General features: G+C 43.3%; 1 protein-coding gene across 1 annotated transcript in view; it reads right to left on the bottom strand.

The window, feature by feature from the left end:
- Positions 1–11,740, bottom strand: part of ADAM12 (ADAM metallopeptidase domain 12) — a 307,846-nt gene continuing 296,106 nt past the window's right edge. Inside the window, exons 22-23 of the mRNA XM_012655353.1 lie at positions 2,689–2,819; positions 1–820 (exon numbers count right to left, since the gene is read on the bottom strand). Coding sequence (XP_012510807.1) covers positions 760–820; positions 2,689–2,819 — 192 coding nt within the window. The 3' untranslated portion in view covers positions 1–759. The remainder of the gene's footprint in view (positions 821–2,688; positions 2,820–11,740) is intronic.

Below are 11,740 nucleotides of genomic sequence, written 5' to 3'. Positions count from 1 at the left end.
ACACGACAGCTCTCTTCTCTGCCTGCCCTCCAACTGTGCTCAAGGCCGGTCAGCTCCAGGTCAAGTTTCTGCTTGCCTAGCGTTCCAGCCTCTAACCTGGTATGGACACACCTTAAAATTCCTGTCTGCAATTTAGCTTCTCTCTAAACCTGGCCGAAACCAGATTTTTCCCTGCTGGCTCCATGCTCCAAGGTGCAGCCCCTGGGGGGTGGGGGGCGGTCTGCCTGTCAGCTGTGAAGGGACCCAGGGCCTCCCTGAAAGCCAAGCACAGCCTGGACCTAAAGTCCCTCAGCTCTGGCCTGAGAGAGGGATTCCAGAAAATCACTTACTGTTCTGCTTGGGGTCTCTTGAGCTGTGTCTTGTACTATAACCACAGCCACGGGTAGTTGGGGAACCACTTTCGAATAAAGCCTTGATCAGAAAGTAAACATCCTGTCCAGAATCCCATCAAGCAGGATATTTCAAGTTCACTAAAACATTAAAAGCACAAGCCTTCCTTCCATGGAAAACTCAGTGATGGTAAAAATGCCTATTACAGCACACTGCACTGTAATAAACATTCTGCATAAATTAATAATTTACAAGTACCTGAGCAAGTATACAGAGCACCATAGCATAGCACAGCACCGACGGCAGTAGCTCAAAGTTCTTAAAATAATGGTGTTTTAAACATTAAAGTTGGTACAAAAAAATAACTCCAACTGGAGTTCAAAGATAGTGCAAACTTCTGTCTTCACTGTTGAAAAAGGTGTTGGCTTCTCACTTAATATAGGTGGTGTGGGCGGATCTTGGCACTTGGTGTGGATATTTAGGAGCAGGTCTGAATTGGGAGGAAAAAATAAAAGTATAGTTAGAGGCCTTGAGTGTGGTTTGCTGGAGATGTCTTCTTGCACTCTGAGGGTTTCCTGGGTCATATCCCACAGCCCCTCACACTCTAGGGGCTGGAGACCACTCTTGGCAAGTGTCCCAGGTCACATAAGGGGCCTTGCTCAGGGCTGTGGGATGTCCAGTGGTGTATGACAGACTACTCTCTCCAAAACCACACGTCCCGTCCCCAAGCTGACTACAGAACAATGCTGTCCATTGGAAAAACTGTGAGCCATGTGTGAAATTTTCCAGTGGCCACAGGAAAAAAGTAAAAAGGCAAAATTAATTTTAGCAATACATTTGTCTTAACCCAATATATCTAGGATAGTAGTATTTCAACATGTCATCAATAAAAAAAATTCGATAGTTGACATTTCTGGGGTACTAGGTCTTCAAAATCCAGTGTGGTGTTTGGCCCCTACATTCCACAGCACCGCTCTAGAGAACAGGAGCAAAGACAGGCACAGGGGACCCCTCAAACAGGACGGGGCCAAAATCAGCCAGCCGTGGTGTCACCAACTGGCAGAGAGGGAAGACAGGCCACTGCTTGAGGACATTTAAAAGAAAAGGGGGCCTTTCCCTCATCATGTCCATGTAAAGTATTGTTTTTTCTTCAAAAAGAACAAGAAAAGTAACTTTAAGATCAACATACAAACCACAATGAAATAATTAGGATGCTATGCAATTTTTCTGTATTTTTGCGGCCGGGATTAAACCATTGTCCTGACCCTTTGACCGGCTTTATCTCTGAGATTTATTAGGCAGCTATTTCTTTCACAGGCCAAGCATTCTTCCCAAGAGCTGTAATGAAATCACTACAGTGTTTCTTCCCCTTCAGAGATACTGAATTATTGAACCCAGGGCCTGGCCGACACCGTGCCTTTGGTTCTTTTGAGGTCATAAAGCAAGCTTCCTGCCAAGAGGGCACGTGAGTCAGAAGAGTGCTTTGGCTGCAGGTTTAACTCATCTGTGCTGGTAAATGTTTAACAAGCCACTGGGGGGAAGGAGAGAGTGATCTGTAATGTTTGCCAATTTCCATGGTGTAAATACTCCCAACATGGCTGATTTCAAGTTATCACCATGATGTCAACTGAACGTGGAAAAGAAGAAAGCAGCCACACAATGTAGGGTTTCTGGCCATGTGGAAATAACAGATGCAGGCAACCTCAGGAGCACAGGTAATTATAGCAAATGTAGTGAAAAATTTGGAAGTGGTAAGTTTTATTGTCCTTGTTTTTAGTATAATTTGCATCATTAAGTTGATATAGTGGCTAGGTTTAACACCAACTTTCAAACTTGCTGGAAATGTAATAGCTCTTGCCAACCAGAGTGAGCCAAGTCTGTGCCTTCCTAGTCAGCCACAGCAGCAGAAGTCTTAAAAGGTGATTCCTTGTCAGTTGCGTAAAGAAGCTCACAGTTATCCCAAGGTCCTGCTGCCTGGCAGCACCTTTGCCTTCCTGCCCTTATTCCCCCAATGTCTCAGGAGCCCCTGATTAGGCAGAGCCTCCCGAGGTCGGGTGAGGGTTTTGGAGGTGGGCGTGCAGGCTTCATACGTTCACACCACGTGCTGGCTGCCTCCTTTGTGTCTCACTATCTAGTTCATCTTGGTAAGAGCTACATCATGATGCCTGGGGATTATAAACTCACGCTGACTGCTTCCTTCCTGGTTATCTTTATACCTATTTTATATTGTTCCCAGTTATGGGGAATATAGGAAGCACGGCCTAGACTACCACACCCCTGTCCTGGCTTGTGTTGGTTCAGCTGCCTCACAACAGACAGACAGAGACTTAGCCACATGTCGCGGTGCACTATACCAACCTGAGGGGTGCCAGGCGGAGCCCAGGCTCCTGCTGCCCCAGGGTCCTCCCTGGGGTGCTGCTGCACTGAGTCGTCCTGCTAAAAGGGCCTGCAGGCAGAGGCTTCTGAGGAGGGTTTGGCTTACGGGTTCCCTGTGAGAAACACAAGGTTACGCCTGATCACTCATCTCTCTGACCAGATATGGACCACAGGAGCCAGCAGGGTCCCTGGACAGCAGGCCGCTGCTGCTCCACACAGGTGGCATTTTCTGAACATAATTCTCTCATCATACAATGGGCTAGGGGGTTGACTTTTGTTAACCTTCTTGCCAAAAAGTGGATGTTGGGTTTCTCGGCCACTGCTACCAGGGGATGCAACCTTTCCTGGGCCTTTAGGCTTCTTTTCAGTTTGTAAAGGCCTAAAATGAGAAGTTAGTGAAAATCTTTTAAACATCACATTCATTTCTTCCATTTTGCCAGGATCAGGTAGCAGGACCTGTTCAACCACCAGCTGGATAACGAGGAGGCTGCACCTCTGTCTGCATATGCTCGAGGTACCAAATATTGACCCACATTGCTCAGGGAGAGGCACTGAAGTTCTTGCATCAAAATACTTTCTAACAATCAGTTCAAAGAATCAACACAGGGGTTCCAGGGACAAGTGAAGGAGGGCGGCATTCTACTCTGGGTTTTGTCCAAAGGTCATGCTTTGGGACTTATACGAGTCATTTGACCTCTCCAAACCTCATTTTCTTTCTCTGGAAAATGGAGGAAATGAAACCCATCTCATAGCATTGTTATGAAGACTAAATAAAACACTGTGTAGGAAATTCTCAGCACATAGATGATACCAATGTTCCCTCATGCCACAAATTTTATAATGCTTAATGGAAATATGAGGGAAAAACAGAATAGTAAACCCAAATCCACTTGTTTTCATGGGGGCCCTCCCGTGGATACCCTTGAGGTTGGGGTTCATTGGAGCTGGGTGTGGAAGTCAGTGTCAGGCCTGGGGCCCAGGGGAGTATGGGTGCCAAGACATCTCCCGCTCTGGTCCATGGAGCCTAGCAGCACTCATGGATGCCCAGAAAGTCTGTAGGAAACGGTGCTAGAACCTCAAAGGAGACAACATCCTAGTAATCAAATGATCTAATTCACTGGCCTAGCACTCAGTATTCCATACATCCAGGAACACTCAAAAATGACTTTAAAACACTTGAATTTCTCACTGTACTGATCAATCACACTAAAATTATATTTACTCAGCAATTGGAGCTCAATTGAAAGAATGCAACAGTCTAATCACCATTTACTGTATCTTTGTAAAGTACAGGAAGCCATAACAGAAGTTGGTCAACCACAGCTATGCGGAAAACATGCCAAGTTGGAACAGTGGACAGACTGGGCTACGAAAGAGCCACTTAACAAGGGACAGGCTTAAAGTAACACGTCAATATTTTCATTAAAGGAAACGTTAGCAGGATACAGAATATAAAATAGAACAAATTCCCTAGCTAGGAATAAAGACCATATAATGTGCCTTTTTGTATATTCAACCAGGCTCTGTACTTACTAACTCTACAAGTGTATGCAGTTTCCTTGTTGGTAGAGAGATAATAGTCCCTTCCTCATGGTTTTGGGTTGAGGATTTCGGTGAGATTTTAAAGCTCTTAGCATGCAACTACTGAGTAAGTGTTTGCTGCTGCTATACTACAACTATCGGTGATGGAGTGAATTTATCATCTAAGAGCACCATAACCCTACACACAAACTTTGGGTAATAAACTAAGGCAACAAATCAACCTCCATTTCCTATAAGGTAGCAGAAAGCTCTGAGCAAGATATTAGTGTGTAATGTAAAAATGAACACATACGCTCATAAAATTGAAAGACTTTAGGAATTAAATAATTATTGATACTAGTTTTGCTGCTAAGTATGACTAAATAGCCTTGGGAATAAAGATAATGTCAGGTATTCATTGCAATGCTGGAGAAAAAGTGAGGTATATGTTACAATTTGTCATAATATATTTGGATTTATTATGAAAATGTAGGAGATAATTAGGTTGGCCATTCATTCTAGTTTGCCTGGGACATTCCCAATGTATGCTTGTGGTCCTGTTTAATTATTAATCACACTCTTTCAGATGTCTCTTGCTTTAGGGGGTAAATTATATGGGCACCGTAGTGATAAAAGCCCAAACAGTGGAGATGCTGATTGAAAGTTCCGACTTCGAACCCAGGGACCAGCAGAGATACCATCTGCTTCCTCTGGCCATGCCCAGGATCTGGGCTGGATGGAGACACGGAACGCGTGCCAAGATGGTGCCTAGGCACGATGCCAGCTTCCTGCCAGGCCTCAACTGGGACAAAATGGTGGAGGAATAGTGGGGTTGGTCCAAGAAAATGTGCCCACACAGATGTGAGGCATGGAGTGTGGAACCCATGAGATACGTGGCAAGAATCACCAGCTGCAGATGCTTTGACCTCGGAGGAAGGGGTGGAATTTCCACGTTGCCCTTAGGTGTTGCTTTTCATGCTGCCTTTGCACCTGAGCCCGGACTTTTCCAGAGAAGTCCAGTCTGGCCACCAAGAATCGTCTGAAGGGAGCTGAGAAATGAGTCCAGCTTACACTTGATCAATATTTCTTTAGGTCTATTTTCACTTTAAACGAGGAAATGAAAAGTTCAAACCTCATTCTTCCCTCTCAACATCTTCTGGGTATTGAGGAAAAATCCAGGTATGCTGTATAACAGGGCTGTCCTATTCCATTTTCTGCTCATGTTCCAGTAATAGCCACTTACGTCAAATTTTTAGGAAAATTTTTTGAAAACAAATAGTTTTAAATCCCAATATAACCACTTTCCCTTGACCACCATCCTAAAGGATTCTCAACTTCCACCTGATAAGCAAGAGTAAACAGGTCCTGCTTATTAGAGAAGTCTTCTCCCTGGGAAAGACTGGAAAGCATGGCAGGAGAATGCTGCAGCCACCAGAGATCCTCGATAAGCTTGCGCAGGGGCAGCACGAACATGTTGACTATAGAAACTCGGCCTACCTCTGCCTAAACCATAATGGTGGGAATCACGGCTGCAGAACAGAAGGTACGTGTTATAAGGGACCATAATGTAGACATCATAGAACTAACCCAAACTGAGGGGTAGGTCTTCCATTTCTGCACGAGGGCAGGCATGAGGTTGTGACCTGCCCTTTCCCTAAAAACCACTGAGATTGTTAGATGTTTTCAGGGCAAAATCTAAGTGAAGCAGCAGCCTGTAGAGGTAAGCAGTATGCTGAAAGCATCTACCAAACCTGAGATGGTTTTGGTACCCTTTTATGGTAAGGAACACAGAAATCGAGGTCAGGACCTTTGGGCAGAAACCAAACGTCCAGGTTTGATGGGAGATCGTTCTCTTCCTGAGTCCTCTCTAGTAAAGCTGGGCTCTGCAAAGGAGACCTCAAGGTTAAGAAGCTTATAGAAGCAAATGTATACTATAATCTCTCCCTAGGGAACTGTCAGGAGTGCTCCCTTGGTGCTGGGCAGACCAAGGTAGGAAGATAAACCTGTCACCACAAATTGTCCTTGAGGACTTGAAGCTGAACTCGCATCACCTGGGTGGTTCAGTAAGCCCCAAGCCATTTAAAGCAGTTCTAAACTGGTATAGCCAGCAGTCACCTGGTGGAAGCCAGATAAACCTTCTATGGAGGAACAGATCTTCATCCTAGACCTTGAAGAACTCTCACAGATGATTTTCAAAAAAATGAACTTACAGTAAAAAATGAGCACACAAAGAAGCAACAGCAACAGAAAACATACCCAAGACTGTAGGTTTTGGAGTTACTGGAAAAAACTTACTATGTTTAAAGAAATAAAAGACAAGCCAGTATCATTGAATTAGAACCAAAGAACTTCTAAAAATGAAAAATAAAATATAGATGAGTGTAAGTGCAAATGATGTGAAGGTAAGTACAGTTTGATATCATTTATGTAAATTTTAAAACAAAATACATTGTGGATACATACATAAAATTATTCAAAATGTTCTATAAAAATCAATAATAAACTTATGACAGTAACTGTACCTGGAGGGAGGCCGAGGTAGTTGTAGTAACTTTAATGTTTTGTATTTCCTTTTTTTTAAAAAAAGAGTATGTGCATATTATTAATATATATCTGAAATTTAAATAGGCATCATATATAGACAAAACAATGGTTATTTCCGTGTAGAATAAATGCGAGTTTTAGATTACTTTTATATATTTTAAATATGTTAGAAACTGACAAAAAGTAATTTCAATTTTTGGGCCAAGAGACTTTGTAAACAATACAAAATACGCTGCAAATTAGAACCAATGAGCACAGGTAAGGTGATGTTTAGAGGAAAGTTCCTAGATTCAAATGCTTATTTTAATAAATAATAAAGTATAAATAATAAAAAACTAATATAAGAAGTTAGAGAAACCTAAGGGGGAAAAAAGACTAATATTAAAGAAAACATAAAATATTAAATTAGAAAAAGAGTAGAACTTATGTATCAAAGATTCATTAGGCATTCCCTTTCTAATAACATGTTTTCGTTTAACTATTACAAAGTCCCATAAGGCAAGTAGAGGAGAAATTAAAGTAGCATTTCCCAGGTCTGTTAGTAAGAGGAAGATCATTTATAACACCTTGAGCTGGTTCTTTGAGGGCAGGGTAATGTGAAAAAATAGTTACTTTATATACACTAAATAGCAAATGGGTCAAATATTGAAAGAAATGGAAATGTGTGTGATCTTTGGGTGGTCCAGCCTTTCTAAACATGGCAAAGACGAAAAGACAGTTCATGAAAAAGAAAAACCACATGGATTTTAAGCCTGTGAACAGATGTTCCACCTCATGCATAGGAAGAGAAACGTAGATCCCATTGTTTTAACCTACCAGGTTGGCAAAGATAAGAAAAAGCTCTAACATGCTGTGTTGGTTGAGGAGGTGGAGCCCAGAAATCACCCAGCTCCTGCACTGGCAGTTTCAGCCAATCTACCGCGTCTCCAAATGTCTATGGCCTTGCACAGCAACTGCACTTTCAGGAATGTGTCCTACAGGCGTCTTGGGCAAGAAACACCTGTGTGAAGTAGCAAATGATTGGAAACCACCCCGATGGCCACAAGCAAGGGACAGGTTAAATAAATCATGGTATGGCTCTACGATGAAACACTTATGGCCAGTAAAAAGAATGAGCTAGATGGGCATATACTGATACGGACGAACCAAAGTAGAAAAAAGTGCATGATGTGTTGCCATTTGAATTCAAAACAAGGATATAAGATGAAACGAGTGACAGCAAGTTGATGGTTGCTGAAGCTGGGTGATGGGTGGACAGGGTGGCATTGTACTCTTCTCTCCAATTTTTGAAAATTTCCATAATCTCTCTGCAGAAAGAGATAGAACTGAGCTTTCATGGTATTCCAAATTGTATTTTACAAAGCCTCATAATGGTGATTGTTTCTGGGACGGGAGTTACTTTATATACTAAAGTAGCCAGGTGGGAGGGAGACTAATTGTTTTCTTCATGCTATTAAGATTTTTAATGATAGGTGTATATTACCTATTAACAAACATAAAGGGTAAAATATCAGGCATCAGTTTTTCACGTGCAATTTGCATGTTTACGTGCAAAATGTAGAAGAACACAATGAGTAACGAAACGAGTGGAAAACAAACGCCTCTTTGAATACTACAATCACATGCATGACTTCCCTTGGAAATTCTGTGTTCTAGGAAGTTATTTCTCTCCAGAGATAGATGGGTGCTTCCATTGGTAATTGATACCTTTATAGACATTTGATGGGTTTGTCTCATGAATACTTGTATGATATGAAACCAAAGAAAATTCAGCTAAAGTTTCTGGAAGTATTGCGTAGGTGGCAGGGAAGGTCAGCAAGAGTGTAACACTTTGCTAACCTTGTTTTATATTTACAGGAGGAATGGACGCATTTTCATCAATCCATGACTCATTGACGGCGATGGTCCCATAGAGAATGACTGATGCTGGGACAACTTAATTTTCACTATTTAAAAATCCACATCTGCTCAGCACATTTCCTACGTGTCAACTGTGTTCGAGGGGCTGGATTTAGGTATGCCTGCGAGGGAGACTGGCTCAGTCGGTGCCTTCAGAAACAGGGCGGAACAGGTACGCAGGTAGCTCTAGGCCGAGACAGCAGGTGAGCAAGAGGGTCTCATGGGAGGACCACAGAAAGGCTGAGGGAAAGGGTGGTCTTGGGCGAAAAGGTGGGATCCAGAAAAAGCAGAGAGCAGGCACTGAGGGACACCTTGCAGCAACTTTGTCAGTCATCAGCCTGTGGTGATGAAAGCTTTCACCAAACTATTTTCTTGTATTTCACCCTCAGGAGAATGTATCGATGAATGGGTTTTCTTTTCTCATTACACACTGGCATTTCTGACGAGCAAGGGCCTACATGATCAGATTTTCAGATTCTACAAGTGCTGGTTTAAAGATCAGACACCCAGGTCAGGAGAGTACAGGTCCTCGTCCAGCTATAGCTGCTGCTGAACGGTTTGAAAGTTTGGGTTCAGTCTCAGTGAGCTGGCCCTCACCTGACTGATGTAAAATTGTGGTTTAATTTGTTGTACTCACATATCCTGACAAAACATTTGTGAATGAGTAGCTGTTGCTTAACAGTCCCCATTAATCAGCGCTTTTCTTTACGGGGTTGGGGAGAAAAAGGAATTTGGACCTCCTTGTACTAGCCACTGACCTCCCTCTGGTGGCTACTTTAGCAAGGTTTGATTGTTCTGCAGCCTTTTCTTAGAAGGGACTGTCCCCGGCCGGCCAGTCTGTTTTACAAAAAATACTGTATGTTGTAAATAGAGACACAGATGAGGTGTGTGTCAAACTCCGAACTGAAAATCTCCACACCCCCCCCAATAGAAAACGCACAGAGCCTCCTTCATTTCATACCAGAGCACAGCCCGACTCCTGTCGTGGTTCTGAACAACGGCTGCTTCCGGGTGAGACCAGAATGACTGGAACATTGTAGCAGCATGAGCAAACGCTAAGGCTCTCTCGTTACAGGATGGAGACTTGACCTCCAGACAGGGTAAGGCCACAAGGTTCCCGCACCTTGTGTATCTGTGGCAAAGCTGGGGGAAAGATGAACTAAAGACTGCTGGGCCATTGGGTGGTCTAGATATGCCAGCATGGCTGCTTGCGTGGTCCTCTCTTCCTCCCTCTGATCGATCCATCCATCTGTATGTGCATTTATTTTAAGCCTGCACGTAAAGAACTTGGGCTTGACCCTTGGCTCTCCCACTTCTGGGTGTCTAAGATTAGCCTCATTTTGCTTTGTTTCCTTCTCTGTAAAATGAGGCCAAGGATAGTATCTGCCTCCTAGGCTCAGAGAGAGGGTTAGAAATGCTGGTGAAGTACTTAGCCCTGTAGTACCAGCGACATAATTGGTGCCAAATGTTTGCTGTTTTTTTTTCACACAGTGTTGTCCAGGCTACGGTGCAGTGTGTCGTCATAGCTCATTGCAACCTCAGACTCTTGGGCTCAAGTGATCCTCCTGCCCCAGCCTTCCTAGTAGCTAGGACTATAGGTGTACACCATGCCTAGCTATTTTCTATTTTTGTAGTAACAGAGTCTTGTCCTTGCTCAGGCTGCTCTTGAACTCCGGTCTTTTGAGGGTCACATTTACTTTTTAATTCAAATTTAGCCACGTGAGCCCCTCTCTGGTATGACACTCGGTCTGCGCCCAAACCTTTCTGAGGGTCTTGGGTGGTGTCGCTGTGGTCTGGCCGCTGCCTGCCACCCTGGCCTACTTCTCCAGCCACGCTCTCGCCCCATGTGCGAATGTAGCTTCTCCATCAGTCTCTCACCAGCTCGGGATGGACACTAGGCTGCCGTGGCTGATAATCAGATGTCATTTCTCCTGGCATCCCTGGGTCCCCTTTCCTCTCTGGTGCTCAGCTCTTGAACTCCACAAGGTCCTGTATCTTCCCCTGAAGTGGTGTCAAGGCATGTGCTCGTATGCCCTTGGATTTTCTCCTCTATTTTATTTAAAAAATTGTGTAGTAAAATCAACTCTTTGGGGTGCAAAGTTCAATGATTTTTAAGACTTTTGTAATCAGGGGAAAACAAAACATATCTTGAACTTTACAAAAAGTCTCTCAAAGCCCTCGCAGAATCTGAGATGAATTACCAAGCAGCAGAAGGTACAGAAAAACTCCCCTGGTGCTTCCAAAGTGGCTTGTAATATGCAAATGTATGCTGACTTATCTTCCCATTGTAAGTGCATGTTCCTAGTGGATTGCAAATCTAACAAGTCAGGACAGGGGCAGATTCAGTGCCAAGCTTAGAGGAGCACAGAGAAGATGTACTATCAATGCTTCCTGTCTATGTAGAAAATGGTAAGGGATCAGACATCCCTTTAAGTTCTTAAAAAAATCCTTTTACAACCCTTTTCTCTAACCTACTTGGCCTCTCATCCTCAGGTTGTGGTTCAGGAGAGCTAGACAGCAGCCAGCCTTATGAATTATTTTCCTCTAAATTTGTTTCTTTGATCAAGGCTGGGGAGTTAGGATGAAAATCTTGAATTCAAGGGTCATTATACCTCAAAGGAAATGGTATATTTGTGGAAAGGTATGTTTGTGCACAAAAGAATAAGTTGATTCAACTGTCCTCTATTTTTAAAAATCGAACAGAGTATTGTTATAGGAGATGAAATGTTTTCTATAAAGAACTAGCTTACACTTTAACTGTGAGGTTGACCACTAGAGTGTTTAAGATACTGTTTTCTTTCCTCCTGGAATGTTTAGATGGTACGTTTGGACAGATGAAGTGAGATTAGCTGTGTGTGTGTCACATTGTGCAGGGCAGGGTGTGGGAAACTCAAGTACAAATTCAGTTTGTGCTGCCAAACAAGAGCCACCTCCAACTAGTCCCCACACCTGCATGGAATTAATTCCACTTCCCTATGTGTGATGGGAGAGAAATCACGCACTTAATCTATATCATATGTCTCGGAAAAGGTCCAGACACCAGCCTGGAGTGAGAAATGTGGATTTTTCA

This window comes from Propithecus coquereli, unplaced genomic scaffold, assembly GCF_000956105.1.
Source record: "Propithecus coquereli isolate 6110/MARCELLA unplaced genomic scaffold, Pcoq_1.0 Scaffold473, whole genome shotgun sequence".
Taxonomy (NCBI): Eukaryota; Metazoa; Chordata; class Mammalia; order Primates; family Indriidae; genus Propithecus; species Propithecus coquereli.
Note: the sequence above shows the minus strand (reverse complement) of the source record. Positions and strands in the feature narration are given on the sequence as shown.